The sequence below is a fragment of the Condylura cristata genome, unplaced genomic scaffold, assembly GCF_000260355.1.
Source record: "Condylura cristata isolate star-nosed mole 26May11 unplaced genomic scaffold, ConCri1.0 scaffold00015, whole genome shotgun sequence".
NCBI classification, from domain to species: Eukaryota; Metazoa; Chordata; class Mammalia; order Eulipotyphla; family Talpidae; genus Condylura; species Condylura cristata.
The window spans coordinates 28,983,111-29,005,598 of record NW_004567116.1 but is presented as its reverse complement, the minus strand read 5'-3'; the positions used below and the strand labels follow the sequence as shown (position 1 = coordinate 29,005,598).

Genomic DNA, 22,488 nt, shown 5'->3' with positions numbered 1-22,488 from the left:
ACTGTTTCTCAGTTTTCATATCATTTCTTGAAACATATTTCAAAAATCTTTAAATTAAAAATGAAATCAGGTCTTTATTGGAGAGAGTTGACCTGGTTGATTGCTTGTCTAAATGGCCTGTCTCTGCCAGTTAAGTTATAGGACGGAATTTTTTGTAAATTAAATCAGCAAAAAGTTGGAGCTTTGAGGTTTTGATACAACATATTTCAAATAACAAAAATATTTTTTTATTTTTGTATTATATTGGCAATGAGATTAATGCCATTTTGATTTTCCTAATCTTTTCTGAATAATTTGGATAATCCAAGGTGATCTAAGTGAAAGTAATGGGTATAATTAATAGTTATTTGATAAATCTTGGAAAAGTACTCTTGGAATTCTTCCCAGAAATTGAGATAGTGAATGAATGACTCTAATGACTGGGCGACAAATGCTTTTGCAAGGCAAATGTTTTCCAATTCTTTGCTTTTACCAATTTAGAGGTGTTACCAGCTGGCAGACCATTAAAAATAGTGTTTGATAATAGATCTCCATGTGATTACGTAATTCAGAGCATGCTCAAATTGAGCAATTTGGCTATACATTTTGGTTATACAGCTCCCATTTCTCTCTATGGATTTACGGGAACAGAGTTTACATCTAAACAATATAGCTTAAAGCCAATATTCAATTATGTATATATGAATGAATTAGCAGTCCTATAAAGGATAAAATTCATCTCAGGAGAAGAGAATAAAATTTTTGTGAGTTGTAATTGTTTATGAAACTTATACTCTCTATTATTTTGACCAGTTGTATTGCTAATATTATAACAATAACTCAACCAAGAAGAGGTTATTTTTAAACGACTTAAAAGCTTTATCATCAAAGGAAATAAAAATTTAAATTTCATGACACATTTAAGGGTGATTAATAAACTTTAAAGCCAAAATGTACCACATTAATATAAAAATCTAAGGGAGAATTAGAGTGAAAATATAAAAAAAATTTTAAAAGATATATTATGTATACTGGGGTACAGGCCCGAGGTGCAGGTGCAGTGAGAGGATTCACCAGTGACAGAGTGGGGAGCAGAACAAACAGATCATCGAAGTACATTGCTGAGCAGAGCAGCGGCCCGTCAGGAGAGGTCTGCCGTGCCATGTGGGTCACCTCTTGGGGCTGGTGATGGTGGGGGTGGGGGATCGAACTCACACTGAAGCAGCTTCTGCTCACTTGCAGTGCTGTGTCCTCCTAACCTGTTGCGCCACCAGGGAAGGCCCGGAAATATAAATTTAAGGAAAAGATACAGGATAGTCAAATGTTAAAATAAGAGATTATTATTGTATTTATAAGTGGATGATGATTGTATCTAGTTGTTTTGGTTTTTAGATTTCTTCAGATAAATTTAAAATGGTGTTGTTTTATGTCAATATTTACAATTTATTGGGAATTATAGCTTTTCTAACACTGTTTTAAAACTTGTAGCGAAATTTTTCACCTGTCAAATTAAAAATTGTACAAGGACCCACATATTTTTCAAAACTCTATTGGGAACTAATCAGAAATATAACAAAAACCAAAACTTGGCAATGCCCATATAGGCTTTGTAGATTTATATCACAGTGGTTTTGTCCCTGCCTCTTATAAGAGAATTGTTTAGATCTTCAAACCTCAGTTTTGAGGTTTATGGGGAGTGACTCCTTGTGATGCTCCTGCAGTTTGTCTCCTTATGAGCCAGTGAGGACAACTCTGTCATCTGTTCTTAAAATACCACCTTTCCATACCTTTTGAATAGTTTAGCCTTGAGTGGCATATCTTTTTGCTATTTCATTTATTTTTTTGAGTAATGAGCAATGCCTCTCATGTATTGTTTCCTTCGGTTAATCCCTTATTCCTATCAGGGAAACTTAGAAGAACTTCTAACAGTTTATTGCTTTTCATGTGACTTTTCCTTCTCCATCTCATAGAATATTCTAGAACACTTTGCTGCATTGTTACAGTGTTTCCACTTTGACTTCTTTTTCCTTTCTGGCACATTCTTTTGTTTTGCAAAAAAAATAAATAAATAAGAAAAGGAAGAAGAAACCCCACTAATACGAGATTTCCTTTATTGAGAGAAATGGAATAAAACAAGATCTGGGTTTGCCCCAAAGTTTCCAGATCTGTTAGATCTTTTCCACATTTACCTTCCTACACTTGATATTCCCACCAAAAGATATTTTCCCATCAAACCAATAGCTAAGCTAAGTTTGGATTTGGCTATTACTTTGTCTGTTCCTCTTTAATATGTCCACTTTTGGGTGTCTTTCCTCAGCATCCTAATTCACACATCTTTCTGTTATGTTCTCTTAGGTTAGACACAATACTATTTCCACATTTTCTAAAACTGTCCCCTGGAAATTTACCTAGTAGAGCGCTTTGAGTATCACATGCTGATCCTGATAATCCTCTTTTGTGCTTTAAAATGCTGTTAAGGTATTAGAAACAGCTTCAACAAGAATCATATTTATTGTGGTTCATAAGTTTCAGGGTCAATAATTTGGGCAGGGCTTGATGGAATAACATCTACAGGGGTAACTTGGTGATTTCAACATAGTTTGGAGAGTCCTTGGATGCTTCACCACATGTGTGGTATCTTGGAGGGGATGTTTGGCAGCTGGTTTCAGCTAAGAGTATTTGTGACATATGGCTTTTCCAGCATGGCAGTCTTAGACTTACCAAACTTCTTCCATGACAGTTCAGGACTCTGAAAAGAATTTTCCAAGAAGTCTTCATGGTGGCTTCAAATTTTCTAATGATCTAGACTTGGAAAGTTCTACCAAGTACTAGTTTCTTTCGATTAGGCATGCCATGACCCCATCAAATTCAAAACGGGAAATTAGAACTCAACTTTTTATGGAAGGAGTAACAGATAATTGGTGACCATCTTTAATCTGCTACATATATGTTACCCCTCTGCATGGCTGCACTGACTATGTCTGGCTGTGAACTCACAAAGTTGATTGCATGATATTTTCCTGGTTCCTTTTGAGGAATTCAGTCTTGGCTGCTATTTGGGAGTTTACTTTACTTGACAAATTTCACTTCTGGTTGAGAAAAATTTAAAAATATGTCCCTCTTTTCTACTTGCTTATTTAGGGCAGTGAAATTGTATATATCCCTTTAACTATTGTTTTTATCCCTTTCACCAAGTCTTTGAGATTTATTGCTTTGTTTCACATATATAGTCTCTCTCAATAAAACATATCTATCATTTAATCATCCCACCTTCATTGTTTTGTTTCCATTTTTTGCATTTTCTTTCCATCCTATCACCACTGTTCTTGTGATATAGGGTGAAGCATGTTTTTAAAACATCCCTCACTAACTTTCTGAAAAAAACTTGGCTTTAGACTCTGTGTTAGTTTGAAGCTGATACCAAGGTAGCACTCAGTAAGAAATGCATAGGAAAGATAAAGGTGGCAAGGGGGGGGGGGTGATGGAGGGTTGGAGGCGGAGGAGGCCTGGAAACCTGCAGAGCAGGTGTGGCAGAGCAGGTGTGATAGTCAAGAGACTTGGCACAATGCAGAACTGAGTTGGACTTGAACTCTTCAAAGACTTCTGGCTACCAGGGGGCAGAGTGCTGTGGCTGCAGATGGAAACTGTGCTGCAGAGGCCCTCTGCAGTGTGGTGCATTGTCATTTTTTGCTTTGAGACTCTGTCTCTGTCAATCCTGCTGAGGTCTTGCCAACACTGAGGAGATGGATTCACTGACTTTTGAAACCAGCAAGTTGGATTCACAGGGTTCAGGTCCAATTCTACCATGTACCACAAGGGTGACGTTGGTCAGATTTCTGGGTCTTAGTTTCCTCAGTTGTAAATGAGGGTTGGATAGAAGACGTACAAACATCCTCCCACTTCTGACGTACTGTGGTAGTTAGTGCCCTGATGATGCCAGTGGAGCTTTTGAACCCATCTCTTTCCAAATTTCTCCTCAGAAGCAGGATACTTACTAATTTTCATTGTCAGGGAACTGATTAACTGAGACATATCTGAGGTGTAATTATGGTATATATGTGTAGACATTAATGAGCAATTATTCTCAGACTTAAATGGCCTAATATTAGTAGATGATTGCAAAAGACATTGGGTTTGAATTGTTTAATATTGCACTAATTTGCTTCAAGTGCAAACACTAATCAGGAACATTAGGTAATTATCACTGAGGTACAGGACCTCAATATATGAAATCTGCATCTTCATGTGAACATTAGTGTCACTTACAGAACTGCTTCTAGTCAGGATGGGGAAGGGTTTTAAGAGGCAAGCTTATGGTGAAAGTTTGAAGTGACAAATCTTGGTCATTAATTATACCTTTTGTAAAATACCTTATAAGAGGCCTCGATCATGTTTAAGAGAGAGTTTTGTATTGAATGTGGTTTGATGAAACACTAAATCTAAAACTGCTTGCTGTATGCAGAGAATTAACATATCTTATATAAGTGAAAATTCTGAGTTTGAATGAAGTAGGAAAAAAAACCCTTAATTTCAATAATTTTGCAGAAGTGGATCTGAGGCCTTGGGGTTTTATCTCGATTGTCTTAGGTCACAGAAGAGTAACTGCTAACAATTTTCTTTGTGTTAGTTACCTTTAGATATATCAACAACCTTAAGAGGTGAGTTCAACCACTGTAAGAAATATACATTGTAATTTCCACTGTTTACAAATGGGGAAACTGAGGCACAGAAGAGTTAAGTTACTTGCTATAGTAGAAATGGCAGGATTTGAACCTGGGAAGTTTGGCTCCAGTAGCCATGATTTTAACTAGTTCACGCTTCCCCATCAACACGGAGCATTAAAAAAAAGGCAAACTGGCACTAGAATTTAATGACTACATTTTCTTTAAAACGCCTCTTCCATATTTCCTTAAAAACATTCATTTCAGGGCCCTCCCTGCTGGTGCAGTGGGTTAAACACAGTGCTAGGAAGCTGTGGAAGCCACTGTAACACAAGTTCGATCCCCTGCTGACCTGCCTGCTGCTGCCGTCAGCAGTGTACTTTGTCAGTCTGCCTGTTCTGCTCCCCACTCTGTCTCTGGTGAATCCTCTCACCCACCACACCTCTGGCCTGTACCCCAGTTCTGTAAGCATAAATAATTAAATCTTTTTAAAAACAAAAGCAAAAATAAAAAAACCCATTCATTTTAATATTTCAAAATAAACATGGCAATAGACACTGCGTAATGGCTGCTTAGAACACCCACATCTAGAGGTCTTAGATTTCTGTATGAGACCCCCAGGCAGCTCTCCCCCATCTCTATCTCCTCACTGTTCCCAAAAAAACTCAACTAGCAATTAACAGGTAGGAATCATCTATAATCAAAGAATAACATGCTTCAAAGCAAATGGCTGATTATGAAGTGTTTTAAGATTTGTGAAAAGCTTTTTCCCAGAAATAAGCTAAACTCTTCTAGGAATAATCTTCATGTCTTACTTCTTGATGAATTTTCCATTTTCTTTGCTTCCTGTCCTCTCTGGGTCTTATATTCGGTCATTCCCTCTCTGCTCACCAATAGTCTTAGATCTCTCAGTCTTGAGCTGTGTTCATACCTCTCTCAGTTGCTCACTCTGACAGCTTCTGGGTGTTATTATTTTGGCCTGGCTGTCTACCCAATGTCAGTGTTGTTCAAATAATCCGCTACTGTAGAGTTCTTCTGATGCAATCCCAGAGTCCATACCCAGGCAGAGCTCGCCACTGGATAATAGCCATCCAAATGTGAACAGTCTTCGGACATAGCTGTAATGACACTAGCTTTCAACTTGAAAATTTGTTAATTTAGCTAAGGTGACTGTCTCCATTAAGAATTGCTGGGTCCATCAGTGTTGAGAGCTGATTTCCTTACCTACTGGAACAGGGTGACATTTGTTGTCCCAACCCAGGTGTCTGAAATTATCCCATGTTTCTGAAATATAGCTCAGGCTCCACACTGACTCATGCCTTTCCCCAAACTAGAACCTCCTTACCCCCATAGTGGGGTGGTTGATGGAGCAGGTTATAGGTTCCAGGGACTTTTAGGAGCATGGACCTACTAGTATTCCTTTAAGGGAGATCAGTGGAGGGTATTGGAGGTGATAATCAGCAGACTTTGTTCTCTTTTTCTTAGGCACTAGTGAGAAAAATCGATGCTTCAGACAATCTCTACACCACTGAATCCACTACAGGGAACCTGTTTAGCCTGACCCAGGAGGGAGCTCCCTTGTGCCGCATCATAGCTAAGGTGAGTTTTTCAGGTTAGGAGCTAAAATGACAATATTGGGAAGAGTGGGAGGAAGTTGGCCTGGTGGGAAGAGTTGACTCAAAGTCTCTCCTGCTTCTAGCATTTGCTGTATGACTTTGCAAAAGTCACCATCCCTCACTGGGCCCCATGTCTCCATATATAATGGTGGCTAGCTCCACTGATTTTTTTTTTTTATAAAGATTTATTTATTTATTCATACAGAACTGGGGTACAGGCCAGAGGCTCAGGGGCGGCGAGAGGCTTCACCAGAGACAGAGGGGGGAGCAGAACAGGCAAATCTATGAAGTACACTGCTGAGGGGAGCAGCGGGCGGGCCAGGAGAGGTCTGCCACGCCATGTGGTCACCTCCGGGGTAGGCGGGAATCGAACTCATGCGGAAGTGGCTTTAGCTTCTCAGTGCTGTGCTTTAACCCGCTGCACCACCAGGGAGGGCCAGCTCCACTGATTTTATTTCACACTTGAGATTTAAAAAAGCTGATGCCTTCAGAAGCTTTATCATCTCTCTTCATGTGGGAGCTTCATGATCAATTTGTTCCTGCATTTGATGTTCAAATAAGTAGAGCAAATATAGGCAATTGGTGGCCTCAGGTCTTCACTAGATCTGTGTCAATTTCACTTTTTTAAACATATTCATACAAAACTGGGGTACAGCCTAGAGGTGCAGGGGCGGTGACAGGATTTACCAGAGACAGAATAGGGAGCAGAACAGGCAGACTGATGAAGTACACTGCTGAGGGGAGCAGTGGGCTGGTCAGGAGAGATCTGCCACGCCACATGGATCATCTCTGGGGCCAGGGATTGAACTCACACTGAAGTGTCTGTGGCCACTTTGCAGTGCTGCGTCCTAACCCATTGTGCCACCAGGGAGGGCCCAGTTTCACTTTTTTTATTGGAGAAATGACATCACCATTAAGGATAGAACGAGTGTTCCACCTGGATGCAAAGTTATGTTCTTCTGTTGACATAAGATGCCAATTGTATAACGATGTTCCTACGTGGTGGTTACAAGAATGACTTTGTATCACCATCCTTTAGGGAATTTGTGGAAAGCACATACTTATGTCCCACTCAAGATTTACTGGTTTCTGGCTAAGACCTGGGATTCTACCAGTTCTAGTCATGAGTATGTTCTCAGAATCACTGGTTTAAGTCTGCAGAGAATCTAGATCAAAGCAAATGCTTGTCAACACGGGTTAAGATTGAAGTGAATTGTATGTAAGAGCACAGTATGTAACATTTGCATATTTCTGCCACTGTTTATAATGCCCTGCAGGTATCATGTCTTGAAAATCAAAAAACTATCTTGTCCTGTTGTTTCCACTTAGAGCTGAGGAGAAGATTTAAGGGACTTAATCAAGATCATACATGACTGATGTTATCAATCAGAATTAGAGCTGAAGTCTCTTTAGCTCAGAGTTCATGGCCCTGAAGTCCACAGTAGATACTTCTGGCTCAATTCTACCCTTAAAGTTCTTCATCCAAAAGGTGGTCATGTGTACGTTGCAGTCAATAAGAACTTTGAGAATGTTCTAGATTGGATTAATTTGGTCTGGAGAGGGGTCTGGCCTGAATATTTGAATTTTTCAGGTGATTCTAGTGTGCTGCTTGAGGAACCACAACTTTTTTTGGGTGATTATGTGAATTTAACTTGGAATGTTGTGATATTGGGGTAATGATAGTGTAAGGTCTGTCCTTCTTAATGATTCTGAGGTTTAATCATTCAATTTGGTCAAGAGTGTTGACTCTGAAAAAGTCTCTTTCTGTGCTTTGGGGTCAGAGAACAGCCCCAGTCTCTGAGCAGAAATGAATTAATCTGCTTAATGGTAAACTTTAAACAAAAATTAGCTGCCCCTCTTTCAATATAATGAGTATCTTTCCCTTTCATAATGAGTTACAGTCTCTGTAATCCTGGTTGGGTTGTGCTGACGGTATGGATTGGTCTGAAGTGTGGAAGAGGCAGGACTGTCCTGAAGGACAGTCTCGGGGCTGAAGGTGATCTAGGCTTTGGAAAGAACAGGCCTTAAAGGTCTCCTGGGAAGGAGTCTTTGCAGAAGCGCTTGGTGTCTGTTCCCAGCCTGGGCACTCAGGTGTCAGGCCTTGCTGCACACTGCTGTGGCTCCTCCCTCCTCCCCGACTGCATTCCACCTCCAGAAGTGCAGAGAGGCATCTAGGCAGAAACTGGTGCTGATGTCCTCTGGAGACCAGGACCTACCTCTGGTAAAATATTGATCCCCAACATTTGCAGTGGTAGGAAGTAGGGGTGAAGTACCTGGACTAGGACCCCTTCCTTAACTCCTCCACTCTCCTCCACTTAAATTTGGTCTCTCAAAAACTATAACCAGTAGTTGTTTAAAGATTTGTATTATCCTTTGACTCCAGAGGTCTCCCTACTCCTCTTTGGGGTCCAGAGTTGTCTGCCTTTGAATCCTTCATCTATCCAAGCTACGCCAGGAGACATAGGGAAGCCTGTCTGAGGTCAAGGAATAAGTCAAGGAATAAGCTATCCATCCTTAAGGTGGTGGCAACCTCCACCCCTTTAAAATTTTTTTAAATTAATTAATGAATTATTTTCTTCCATTCTTCCATAGTCCCATAGTTGTCTGCTACCATTATCACTCCTGAACTCATCCCTTTTGAGTGTAGATTGCAGAGAGCTCCTCCATGATTAGCTGAAATGTCTCCCTCCCCCACCACTCCCCACCACCACTAGCCTGCACCCTCCATGGTGGCCTCCAGCTTTATGGCAGCTTATCTCAAGTCTTTCTGAATAATTCATACTATTAGACCCTTGGGCTCTGGGCCCAGAGCTTTCTATAAAATTAAACAGGCTCCTGCCAACAGTGTGATTCTGCTAACACAGGAATTCCTGGCTCTGCTCTAAGATGAGTGCTGTTCTTGGGGCCTCAGTGGGGGCCTGGGAGTGGTCCCCAGAACATATCCCTCTCACATCCTTTGTGGAATTCTTCCTTCTCTCCCTTTCATATTCCCCCCTCAAGTCTCTTCATGAATTGATGAAGCCATCCCAACAGTGGTGCCATCCTAACCAGACCTGCACCCACTCCAGAACTGGGTGCTGGGATCTTTCACCTCTGCTAACTCAATGCTTTCCCCATGGGGGAATATGACCCCATTTTTAGACCAAGTCAGCTATTCACAGAGCTAGGATTTGAACCTGAATTCCTTCAGTCTGAATTCAGGACTTCCCCTTTTCCTCTCCCAGTAGCTTTTTTTTTTTATTACAAAAGTTTATTTTTACATCATTTTGTACATTTTTTTCCCATCTCAATTGTAATCCCCGCGGGTTTCCCATCACCAAGTCACCTGTGTGCCATCACCATAATCCTGTGCATTTCCCTCCCCCCCCCCACTCCCCCATTTTTGATCCCATTCCCCACTCCACCCCTGCAAAATGTCTCTGGTATATGGCTGTTCATTATATTTGTTATTTTCTCGTCTGGTCCATTATACTCCTGCTATGAGTGAAACCATCCGATATTTTTCTTTCTCTTTCTGGCTTACCAGTAGCTTTAAAATACTAAGAAGGCCATCTTTCCTGGGCTGGGGAAAGGTTGTGGGGAGGATCAACATGGACAGAGGCTAAAACAGTTGTATTGGGTTCAGCCTGAGCCAGACAGGGGCTTTCACACCAATCCTGGTCCTGGCTTAGTCTGTGTTGACACCATGCTTCATTGGTGATTGCCTGTTCCAGATGTAGATATCTGTCTGTCTATCTACCTCCCTATTAGTTCATCTCTCTATCTACCTATCTATCTACTTATCTCTCTATCCATCTACCCATCCATCTACCATCTATTGTCTCTTTTCCCATTATCTACACCTGTCTGTATCTCCACTATAGAAATATTATTTGCACAATATATATGATTAAATATAAGTATCCATTATACTCACACACATACACACACACACACACAAGTGTGCATTAATGCTCTTATATCTGGAGGGAGCTAATTAATGACCAGCAGCCTGGTTGGGAAGAACTTAAGATTGCTGTTTCTGTTTTATTACTCTAAAGAGTATCTTGATTTTACTTCAGTGAGTCTTTAAGTAAAACCTCGATGAGGAATCCTAACCAGATGTCCCAGAGACCGTGGGAAAGGAGCAGGAAGGCAGCCATCAAGAATGGTGGGGCAGGAACAAAAGGGCCAAGTGCATGTCTCATACCAAACATGCTTTGGGCTGAGTGATGATGGCATTTGAAACCCAAAAGATTTATTTTGGCCTATCTGCAGACCCAGGTTATATTTGATTCCTGCTCTGTGTTTCTGCAATCCCCACCCCCACCATCTCCTTGCACCCCCATGCCTGCTTTTAAAATTGTCTCCTTTGGCTCAGTAAGAACAGGGGTGAGGCTATCCTACTGAGAGCCCAGCAAAGTGTGGCACATAATAAACAGCCTCCTTGGAATGATTGTGTGAATGAACTCTCCAGCCCTATGGAGATGCCAGATGAACTATTCCCCAAAGGAAGTAAGAATATAAAACCCAAGATCACTCTTAGTTAATTATAAAATGTCACAAATTATCAACTTCCCCAGAATTACACACTTTCGTTTTTTCCTCCCAGAAATAAACAGCAGAGTCTCGGAATGAAAGGGGCCCCGAGCCTCTCTTTGCGGCGTGCAGGGAAGGGCAGACCTGGGTGGAACCGCCGTGAGCCTGTGCTCCGGGACCATGGATGTGGCTTCCTCTCCCTGTTGCTCCCATTTGTGCCTCCGGCCTCTCACAGGTGCATCTCCAGTGCATGGAACAGTGCCTGGAGCATAGCCATGGGCAGTGCCAATTTTTTCTGAGTCCTGAAAAGTCTGACAGGTTATTGAATTTACCTTTTTCCTCTTGTAACAGTTTAGGGAACAGTGTGCAGTGGGCTCGGAGCCAAGAGCGATGAGGTAAAGGTGAGGGCCTCTAGGCTCAGGGTAATCACCTGCTCATGCCCTTTCAGCTCTCAGTGGAGGGGAGTAGGAGGAAACAGGCAAAGCCGAACATGGGTCTCTGGCTTCTGCTGGGGATGTCCCAGTGGTGGGACATCCTGTGTGAGCTGTTGCGTCTCTCACTTTACTCCCAGAGCTAAGGTGGGCTCCAGAGATGATTCTAGAGAAACATATCCAGTTAGGACAAGTGCTCACTCCCAGATTCTCCCCAGAAGTCCTCCTAGATTTCTCCTGCCTAGAAACCCCACAAGATAAAAGGTATTTCCATGAACGGTTCTCACAAAATTGAAAGCATAGACTGTGCTCACTTAGAACTGCTCTTTCCTGAAAGGCTGGTGATTTTTTGTACAAACTGGAGTGAAAACAAGGTCCATGTAGGTGGGTGATTTATTTCAGCCATCTGAGCTTTAGAAGGGGATAAATTATAGAACTTATATAAATAAGACTCCTGTTTCATGCGCCTCCTCTGGTGCCTGGCAGGGTCTGGGCAGTGACGTGGTTGATGGCAGAGCTTCAGGAGCCAGCAGTGGGCATCTGGGCTTCTGTGCCCCCACTTGCTTTAGGCTAGTTCTGGAACCTGTCCAATGACTCCAGGCTGGCCTGCAGGCGAGCTGCTGAGAGTGGGTTGCCAGGCATCTGGGAGTTCCATTGAGTGTTACTGAACCTCAACCGGAGCCAATATGCTTGCCATGGCTCTCCCATGTTACCTCAAAAGCACTGGGAAATTCCACCTCTAGTTTGGATACCCAGGGGTGATGACATTTCTGGAGCTAGCATTTCACGTTGCCAATGGGCATGGAAGCGTGTGAGTGCGGAGCACATCTGTGCTGATGTGCGTGTGTGCATGGGAGGGAAAATTATTTTTTTCTAGTACTTTCTTAGGCTCTCTGACTGGTGGCCTATAAACGGAACTGTCAGAAGACAGATTAACAAGAGAAGAACAAACAAAAGGACGTTAGCATGTACAACACACTTAGCCATGGGAACACTCAGAGACGAATACTTCAAAGGGTTGGTTAAAACTTAGGTTTATTTGGCATTTTAGCAAATGAGCAGCACGTTTTTAGAGAAGTAACAAGAAAATGGAAAAAAAAAAAAGAACAAAACCCTTGAGTCATTAGGAGCGGCGAATTGTGGAAAGGCAAATATATGGGAAACTGATGGCAGGACAGGTGAGACGCTGAAGTGGAGTATTTCGGGGTGGCCTATTCTGCCACCCCTCAGACTCCACGCATACCTGCTGAATGAGGGACATCAGTCGCTCTTGAGTCCATCTCGGGAAGGGTCACCCAGGAAGTAATGTGACATTTTTTTTTTTTCTCTTGGCAGGAGGGCGGGGTGGTGGCGCTCTTCAAGGTCTGCAGGCAGGACAGTTTCCGGTGCTTGTACCCCCAGGCGCTCCGCACACTGGCCTCCATCTGCTGTGTGGAGGAGGGTGTCCACCAGCTGGAGAAGGTACGTGTGCAGATGGCTTGGTCGGCGGGAGGCCATCTGGGTCTCTTCTGGAGCTCCTCCTCTGAGCCTCTCCGTTCCCATGTATCATTCAGACGGGGCTCCTGGGTCTAGACTGAGGAAGAAGAGCAGGGGACAGGGACTGAGGAGCTTGGCCAGGAGAGGTAGGGCTCAGAGGGGCACTGAGCACTTCCTGTATAAGGTGCAACACGGCTGACTCCAACTGCCCCTCCACACTTGCCAGATATCGCACTCCTTCCCCCGAAGTAGATCTGAGCCCAAGGTAGGCCCTGACTTTAACAGGTTGGGCAGGAGAAGTCAGGGCTCACATTTGGGGATTACTCAACTGAGGTTTAAGGAAAGACTAAAAATGTTTATGGAAGAGAAGTAGAAAGACCCTGTGTGTCCAGGTGGTTTTGCAGGGCTGTGGTCTTGCAAGGCTGGTACCTTGAGTCTGTTCCTGTGACTGGTCTGAATGGGGATGAGGTCAGCACACTGTTCCCCATCCACTGCATCTGAGTCCCACCATCGGGTCCAGAAAACCTGCACCCGACACTCTCGTCCCCTTCACTTGGGTCTGGCCTCTGAGGCAGTGGTCACCTTTCAACGTGCTTCTTTCTAAATCTACACAGATTATGAGATTAGGATCACAGCCCCAGAGAGTGTGTTTAATTGAGGATGGAAGTGGATGGGAAGCTGGTCATTTACAGAGGAGACAGCTGTTGCTCAGCATGGGAAAGTAATTTGTCTTGAGTCACCCAGCGAGATGGTGGAGCAGTACTTGCAGCTCTCTGGACAAAGTGCACCCTTCCTGTAGCATGGGAAGCCTTTGTGTGTGTGTGTGTGTGTGTGTGTGTGTGTGTGTGTACGCTCTTTCAGATAGCTAAATGGAAGTGGGGTGATCAGATAGATAGGGTGACGTAAATGCAATGAGCATCTCAGCTTCACTTGTTGAACAAACAACTCCCCTCTCTCATAAAGATTTTCCTTATACAATGAGAAAATGGCCAAATGGAGTTTGTGGTCTTCTTTCATGTTGGTTGGTAGGATGGATGGGTGTGAGGAGAAAATAGAAGCAACTTGGTATCACTAGTCCTCTTAAGGCTGTGACTTTATCAGCTTGAATGATTTTACAGAACAGCAGGAAGTTTTCTATCCAGGGAAGAAGAACAGCAGAGCTGCTTTGCTTAGAGCTGAAAACCTGCACAGCTGGGAAGACTGGAGGCAAGTTTTCCTTCCTCCATCCTGATGCTGCACCAAAGCCAGAAGGCACTAATGCACATTTTTCAGTGCAGACGGGCTGGCTCCAGCCTGGGAGTCAGACACTGATGCTCTCAGTCTGCAGGGCCTACTGTGTAGTGGTGCTAAACTGGCCCCCGACACTCACAGGACACAGGACAGTGAGCACTGTACACAGCTTCATTTTAAGACAAGCAAACAATCTCAGCTGGTTTTGGTGACTTGCCTAAAATCCCATAGTCATTTTGGAGCCAGAATTTGGACCCATCTGCCAAAGCCCTACTTAGTGTACTTCCGTGGTGTAATGAATACTCCCAAGAGAGCAGAAAACAGTTCTTGCAGCTCTTGCTGTGCCTGGTCTCTGTCTTAACCACCACCCCCACCCCAAGCCTTCACTGGCACAGGAGCCCTAGTTGGGCTTCTGCAGGTTGAATTATTTTTCCATGCCCCTCTGAAACATGTCCCTGCCAGGCGCTGAGAGAGACGTTTCTGCGAGGCGCCCCCTGGTGTTCAGAAACAGAAACTACATGGTACAACTGTGGAACTTGCAAAGGGACTCCAGGCACATTCTAATTTAATTTGATGTTTGCCTAAAGGGTGCATGCATCCCCTTGGTACAGATGAAGAAACTGAGGCTTAGAGAAGTGAAGTGGCTCTGCACAGAATCACACAAATTGTAATTTATTTAACCAGCAAATATTTATTGACTAGTTGCTATCGGCCCACTTTGGGTGCTGGGAGAAAAGTGTTGACACACACGCACACACCCTTGTCCTCATGGGTTTATTTTCTAGTGACAAGGATAAGTTGGCTTATGGACATCAGTCACCCTGCTTCCTGTTTTAGTGTGTAAGGCCCACGAGCTAAGAATGTTTCTGTTTGTTTTTATTATTTTTAAATTATATTTATTATCAGAAGAATAATATTTTGCATCACGTGAAAAATCAGTTAAATTAATTTTTTGACACATAAAATCTTTTAAAAAAATAATATAATAGTTTCTTTTTACATCATTTTGTGCATTTTTCCATCCCAGTTGTAATCCCCATGGGCTTCCCATCACCAGATCACCCGTGTGCCATCACCATAGTCCAGTGCATTTCTCTCCCTCCACTGTTTTTGATCCCATCCCCATTCTTCCCCCATAAAATGTCTCTGGTATATAATTGTCCATTATTATTATTTTCTCCCCTGGTCTGTTATACTCCTGCTATGAGTGAAACCATATGGTATTTTCCCTTTTCTTTCTGGCTTATTTCATTAGCATGATCTTTTCCAGCTCCATCCATGTTGCTGCAAAAGGCATGTATTTATCTTTTTGACTGCTGAGTAATATTCCATTGTGTATATGTACCACATCTTTTTAATCCAGTCATCCACTTTGGGGCATTTGGGCTGTTTCCATGTCTTTCCAATTGTAAATAAAGCAGCAATAAACATGGGGTTGCGGGTATCTTTTTGAATCAGTGTTTTTGTGACACATAAAATCTTAAAGGGCCACAACCATGCTCATTTGATCAGTGTTGTCTGCAAGTTACAGCAGAAGGATGAAGTGGTCCCAGGAGATATAGTCCACAAAATCAAAAATATTTAGTATCTGGTCCTCTGCAAAAGAGAAGTTTATTCTTGTCCTATCAAGTAACCAGGACATTGGGGCAAGGATGAAAAGGACAATAGCAAATTGGATACTTGCATTGTGCAAGCACTTTGCCAAGCCCCTCCTTCCATCACATCATTAACTGTTGCCACAGCTCCGTCCCAAGAGTGATGTTATTACCTTCACTGTTAATGGAAGGCAGGGAGACTTAAGGAAGTGAGACTACTTGCTTAGGTGCATACAGCTAATAAGTTGGGGAGCAGCAGTTTAATCCTAGTCCTGAGCAGGGCCTCTGGCAGTCAATGTAACAGCAGTTACATTGCAAAGCCACAGGGATTATCCCTCTAGCCACCCCTCTCCCCCCCATTTTAAAGAGCCCTGGACAGGGCCAGCCTGGACTGGGAACTACTGTGCAGACCCAGGACTCAAATCTGATATATTCACTCTCTTTTCCCTCTACATCATGTTGCTTGTAAAGAAACGTGTTGAAGGAAGAGCCTGGGTCTCTTTTATACCCCAGCCCGCCCCCCCCACCCCTGCTTCCCTGTGTCCTGCACACCTGCTCCCTGTAATCCCTGTAATCCTGGCTCTGATCACTGGTCCAGGAAGCTCTGATGATGTTATCCAATGTCAGTGTTAGGGTGCAGGTGGACATGTCAGGACAGCTTAGATGGTAGGGTGAAGGCAGGTGGGGGAGCCAGGGCCCAGGACTCTTGTCAACCACTTGCCCATTCACCAGGCATAGTTCATGGCCTAATTAGAGAATGTCAAATTCCAAGTCTTCTCATGATTTACTGGCCTGGCCTCCTTCCTTAATTAATTGGTAGTGAGAAATGGGCCAGATTTGGTGAAATTCATCTCTGTCGTGTGGTCCCGCCGCTTCTCTCCAAACTTGAAGATGTTCATTAAGTCACGCACAGACTTTGACGGTGGGGGAGTGGGCCTAGTCGGGTCGCCAGACACCCCATCCATCTCTAGTCCTGTGCGTGATGCCCGAGCCTTGTCTGGAATGGGGTTTCTGTGCGGTCACAGATTCAGTCGTGGTTTCTTTCGTGAAGCCACTGAGCTGGTTCTGCATTCCTCCGTCCACCAGTCACTCACCTACTTTTCACACATTCCTTCATCGGCTCGCTCCCTCCTGCAGCCCTGTACGGTGTAGTCCATGTACCAATCCATGCTTTCATCCCTTTTGCTGCAATGTAGCCCAGTGCAGGGGGCAGTCCACAGTCCTCAAGGATCAGGCTCTCTTAGGTTTGAACCTGGGCCTCTCTCTCTATGAACTTGGCCTTGTCACCTTGAGAAAGTCACTCCACTTTCCAGAGGTGCAGTTTCTGTAACAGTGAATGGGCATGGTGACATTTGCCTCTCAGGACTTGGGGGTAGAGTAGGTGTCTGGTAGCTGGGCATGTAGGCGTACTAGGCACTGCCAGGCAGGATGCCACAGGCAGGCCGGAGGCCCCATGCTGACCGCTGGGGACTGAGCATTAAAGGCCTGGGGAAGAGGACCATGTGGTAGAGAAGCCTAGGGCATGGTGAGCAGGAGCTGGGTGGGCTGGAGCTGTGTGGAGTCTGGAAGCCCTTCCAGCCTCCAGATAGGGAAAGTGAGACACAGAGACTGTCCCCTTCACTCAGGCACAGAGCGCTTGAGTTCAAATCCAAGTCTGACTGAGTTTAAGGCTGTGTTCTTTTTTTTTAAAAAAAGATTTATTTATTTATTTATACAGGGTAAAGGCCAGAGATGTGGAGGATGAGAGGATTCACCAGAGACAGAGTGGGGAGCAGAACAGGCAGATCGACGAAGTACACTGCTGAGGGGAGCAGCGGGTGGGTCAGGAGAGGTCTGCCACGCCATGTGGTCACCTCTGGGGCAGGCGGGGATCGAACTCATGCGGAAGTGGCTTAAGCTTCTTGGTGCTGTGCTTTAACCCGCTGCGCCACCAGGGAGGGCCCAAGCCTGTGTTCTTTACAGGATGCTCTGCTGGGAAGCGCTTGGTCTTCCCTGTAGCCCTCTGGGAAGGCTTGGGGAGTGGCTTCCTGGAAGCCAGGCTCTAGGTGCTGGTAGCTATAGATGAAGGCACAGCAGGCCCCTCCCTGGTGGTGCAACGGGCTAAAGCACAGTGCTATGAAGCTATCGCAGCCACCACAGCACAAGTTCGATGCCCTGCCAAGGAGGTGATCCGCGGCAGACCTCTCCTGACCTGCTCACTGCTCCCCTCAGCAGTGTATTTCATCAGTCTGCCTGTTCTGCTCCCCACTCTGTTTCTGATGAACCCTCTCTCCCTCTGTACCCCAGTTCAGTATGCATAAATAAATAAATCTTTACAAAAATAAAAAACATGAGGGTGCAACAAAGGTCTCTCCACACTGGCCCGAGGGGGTCTTTCAAGGCTCCATTCTTGCTTTTCGGAGATTGGTGCCTCCTGGCCACTCCACTTGCCTCCCCACCCCTGATCCCCTGGGCTCCTGAGTTTCAGGAGGTCTGCACTCCCTTCCCTGAGTTCTGGGCAGATTTCCCCCTCTGTCCCAGGCTCTGTCCTGGTTCTGGGCAGGAAGACCTCCACAGCTGTGCTCCCTGCTCCCACTGGGATGGCCGAGGGGGAGAGGGCAGTTGTATAGACAATAGAGAGAAGTGGCTCAGGCCATTGGAGGCCAGAGCTGGATGCTCCCCACAGAGGGACGCCACAGCGGGCAGTGGGCTCTGGGGCTTCGAAGTCTTCTACTAGCACACTGCTCAGTGAATTGGGGAGCCTTGAGGAGGAGGCACTGTTCTCTGGGCCCTGCCTTGAAGGAAATGGGAGGGGTAGAACAAGGGTCTATAAGGGTGCGAGGGCCTAGCCGCATGGCTTAAGTCCGGACCAACTCTCTCTGGGGGAGCAGGTGACCAAGCCTGCCATGACTGGTCGGGGTGCACCCTCCTGGCATGCCCTTGGATGAGAGCTGGGATCTGGATTGGCCTGACTGAAGGGAGGATGCAGGGAAGGAGGCAGGGGCTGGAAGGGGGTCAGGGAGCATCTATTCTGTCTGAATCAGCTTCCTCTTTTGTAACGGGGACACAGCACCTCTGCCAAGGGTGCAACAGGCCTGGTGCCTGCCTGACTGGGCACCGTGTCTGCTTTTCCTCCCTCCTTCCAGCTTATTTGTCACTACCTTTTCAGTTCTGGGGAGAACCTTGTATGCCCCCTAAGGCTTGGGAGCTGGGGATTGTAGAATCACCTGGTAGAGTTCAGCTGTGCCACGTGACTGGAGGGACATCAGGGCATTGCTGGTGCAATGACAGGGGCCGGCCAGGTCCCCAGATGGGATTGGGGGTTGGAGCGGGGCGGGTCTGGAGACAGGCTCGAGCTGCATCCTGGGAGCTCTGAGGGGCCGGAACCTACCGGTCTAGACCAGAATGGGGGGCCAGAGATCAGCTAACCTCCAAGGCAGTGCTAGTGATTGCCTCTTCAGCCTTGAGGCCAGAGACAAACTTGCTTTCAAAGAAGCATCCTATCCTCTCCTTTATTTTATTATTTTTTTCAAATAAGGAGTTTAGTCTGTGTTGGAGCCCAGGGGAGACTTTAATGAAAATCGATGAAGAAGTTAAAGATGAGCGGGGGAGGGGAGGAAGCTCTCTTTCAAGCCCAAGCAGACAACCATCGGTGGGGCTGGAAAACTGCTCCCTGAGGCTCCCGCACCCGCAGCCCTCAGGCTCCTCTGGCAGCTTCTGGGCAAGGATGCCCTGAACCCTGAAGGGCTTTGCCTGAGCGAGCAGGCAGGACCCAGGAACAGGAATCCTCCGGCTGGAGAGATGAGGGTGCCGGAGTGTGCAGAGGGCAGGCTGTGGCCCTCCACTGCTCTTCCACAGGATTTTCTCTCCTGTTTTTGGTCCCTGTAGGGTTAGAGATGGTCAGAAATAGGTCATAGTTGCCCCCTCTAAAGTTAGCCAGTTGGGTGTTTTAAATCCTTTTGCTCATTTAATTTTCTCATTTTGGAAGGATGATGGGGAGAGATGGCCATGGCTCTTTTACAGAGGGAAAACGGAGGCTGGGGGGAATGGTTGCTGCCCCCCACTCCAGCCCCTGCCCTGCAGAGCTGCCTCATGGTCATGGAGTCATTTCCAATACATAAGCGAGGCTGTTTGGGAGGGAGGGGCTGTGGGTTCGAGGCTGTTTGGGAGGGAGGGGCTGTGGGTTCGCAGGAAGTCTTTGCTTGCTTTGACGGTAGCCCTTCTTTAGCTAAGCACTGCATCTGATGGAGAACTCACTACCCTTTTTTGGGTAATAGACCACCCAGGCTTCTCACCTCCCCCACCCCTGGTGCCCCAAGATAGGCCTCTCTCTGTCTTGGGGTTGGGCTAGGACTGCACAGAGAACCCCAGAGTACCAGGTCAGCCGGCCAGTTTGATGGACCTATGGCACTTTCAGTGGAGTGGGGACTGCCATGGGGCTTTGTGGAAGGAACGTGCTTCATTCATTCCACCCCTCCCTTTTTTATTTTTTTTTAAAGATTATTTATACATGTCGAACTGGGGTACAGGCCAGAGGCGCAGGGATGGTGAGAGGATTCACCAGAGACAGAGTGGGGAGCAGAACAGGCAGATCGAGGAAGTACACTGCTGAGGGGAGCAGCGGGCGGGTCAGGAGAGGTCTGCTGCACCTCCGGAGCAGGCGGGGATAGAACTCACGCTGCAGTGGCTTTAGCACTTTGCTTTAACCTGCTGCGCTACCAGGGAGGGCCATTCCACCCCTCCCTTACCCTCCATCTCAGGGCTTCCTCTCAACAGTCCCAGCCCCCTCCCCCCCCCCATCTGTTTTGAGAGTAGGAGTGGAAGACTTGAAGGACGCCAGGAGGGGAAAAGGGGAGAACAAAATGAGGCACACAGCCCAAAGCACGCTGAGATTCATGGCCACTATTGCCCAGACCGACTCAAGGCCCGCTGGCTCGGCTCGCAGTCCCTGCATTCTGCCCACAAGGTCCGGCCAGCGAGAAAGCTGGGGCCTCCGCCGAAACTCATCCACCCGGCGCTCCACCGTCCCATGCGCTGTGCCGAGACGCCCTCTGGCGGTCATGAGTGACAGCGCGCCCCCTCCAGATGCCTGAAGCTGGGGAGGTTGCTGAGGGTGGTGGTCCGGCCCGGGCTGTGTCCCTTCCTGTGTGTTGGGGGTGGGGTGGGTGGATGCAAAGAGGGGTGCAGATTTTCTAATTCAAGGTTTCTTGAAAGAGCCTTCTTCCTGCTACTCAGCTTCCTCCTGGGTGAATCTTAACTGATCTAAGACAGCCAAATCCTTCCTGGGGCAGAACCCTTGGGAAGCCCCCAGTCCTCGCAGGACCAGATCCAAACTCCTGGATCTGACACTGAGAATGACCTCTAGGGGAGCTGCCCATGGAACATTGCCCCTCGCCAGGTCTGGGCTCCACACCCAGTGTCTCCACTTACTGTATGATGACTTTGTACCTTGTGGGTCCCAGGCCCACCCTACAGAAGTGGATAGCAATTCCTGTTTTGCGGACTTTGAGCAAAGGAGGAGTCATGTTATAAGTGTGGGTTATATTTTTCTCCTTCCCACAGGTTCTTCTACTAACTTGGGGCAGCTGCTGCAGCTAGGGTGTGACAGTGTGTCCCCCTGTACATCGCAGGGAGCCCCTTCTCTGGGGCTGGCCAGTCTTCCTGTGTCCTTCCTCCCTCCTGCCCCTCCGGAACCATGTTCCACATGGCCCAGCACTGTCTTAGCCTTCCCAGCACCAGGCAAGGCACCACCCCGCCCTTTGGCTCCTCAGGGAAGAGCTTGCACACCAGGAACAGCTGCCGTATGACGAGTAAAGACAGCCTGCAGAGGGCTGGTGCTTTCTTTCTCATTGCCGAGGATGCAATGGAACAGAGGCCCACAGAGGCAAAGTGACTCACACACTCCTATCAGTGGTGGGGCTGAGGCTATCTGACATCTGACACAGCCTGGTGGGCCTCTGTGAGCAGCGTGGACCGGTCGGGAGTGAGGGAGGGTCCTTCAGCAAGGACAGAGGGCCAGAAATCTTCACTTGGGGTTTGCCTTGAGCTCCCTTCTGCCATCTTGTCCTAATAATTGGTCACAAATTGCTACCCCCTTCTGCCTCCCTCCTTCCTTCCTTCCACACCTATGGCCAGATGGGCCATGTCCCAGTTGGGAGTTCGTGGAGAAGCTGTACCCTCAGACCTTCCTTTTTCACTGGGCTCCTAATCTCATGAGTCTCTATTTTCTGATTTGAATTGGTGACTGAATTGGTGAATTGGTGACTGTTCTGCTGAAATGATTTTGGAAGACAAATGTGATGAACGAAGTGTTGAGCTACTTGGGCTGGGGTGTGGCGTCTCCTCTGAGGGGGTTTCCCTAGTTTTCAGAAGAGAAGCAGGCGCACCTCTCTCCCTGGAAGTTCATAGTTGGAGCCTTGCAGATGGGATGTCTCTGTGTGTGTAAGTGTGTGCACGCGTATGTGCATGGAGGCACCTGCCTGTGTATGTGACTGAATGTTGCATACATTTGCGTGTGCATGTGCGTGCTAGTGTGTGTGTGTGTGTGTGTGTGTTTGTGACGGTGGGAGAGGAGCAGTGAGCTCAGCAGGTAAAATGTTGGCTAAAGTACCTTTCCTTGCTGCACCTGTCATGAGCTGAGGCTGGGGAGGAAGCAAGCGGTGCCGCAGGGCAGCCGGCGTCCTGCAGGGCATGGCAGAGGCACAGCCAGCAGTGCTGTTTGACCAAGGGGCCCTGCATCCATGGCACTGTGACAGCAGGCCAGCTCCCAGAGCACACTGTCATGCGGACATCAGATTATAGGGCAGTGCACCTGAGGCAGCGTCATAAGCCAATGTGACCTTAATAAAAAGGCATTTAACTTGCATTATTGTGGTAGAGTGTACATGCCCTAAAATTTTCAGGTGTGCAGGTCAGTGGTACCTAGCCTGGTCACACTGTTCTGTGCACATACCACCCTCCAGCCACTGAACTTTTATTCTTCCTATTTTTTAATATATATATA

The 22,488-nt window shown here is 46.4% G+C and overlaps 1 protein-coding gene across 4 annotated transcripts in view; it reads left to right on the top strand.

Moving 5' to 3' along the window:
* INSC (inscuteable homolog (Drosophila)) overlaps window positions 1-22,488 on the top strand; it is a 119,171-nt gene that overhangs the window by 59,059 nt on the left and 37,624 nt on the right. For all 4 annotated transcript variants that reach the window (XM_012725593.1, XM_004683017.2, XM_012725594.1 and 1 more), the window contains exons 6-7: window positions 6,126-6,239; window positions 12,541-12,666. In XM_012725593.1, the coding sequence (XP_012581047.1) occupies window positions 6,126-6,239; window positions 12,541-12,666 (240 nt within the window). The remainder of the gene's footprint in view (window positions 1-6,125; window positions 6,240-12,540; window positions 12,667-22,488) is intronic.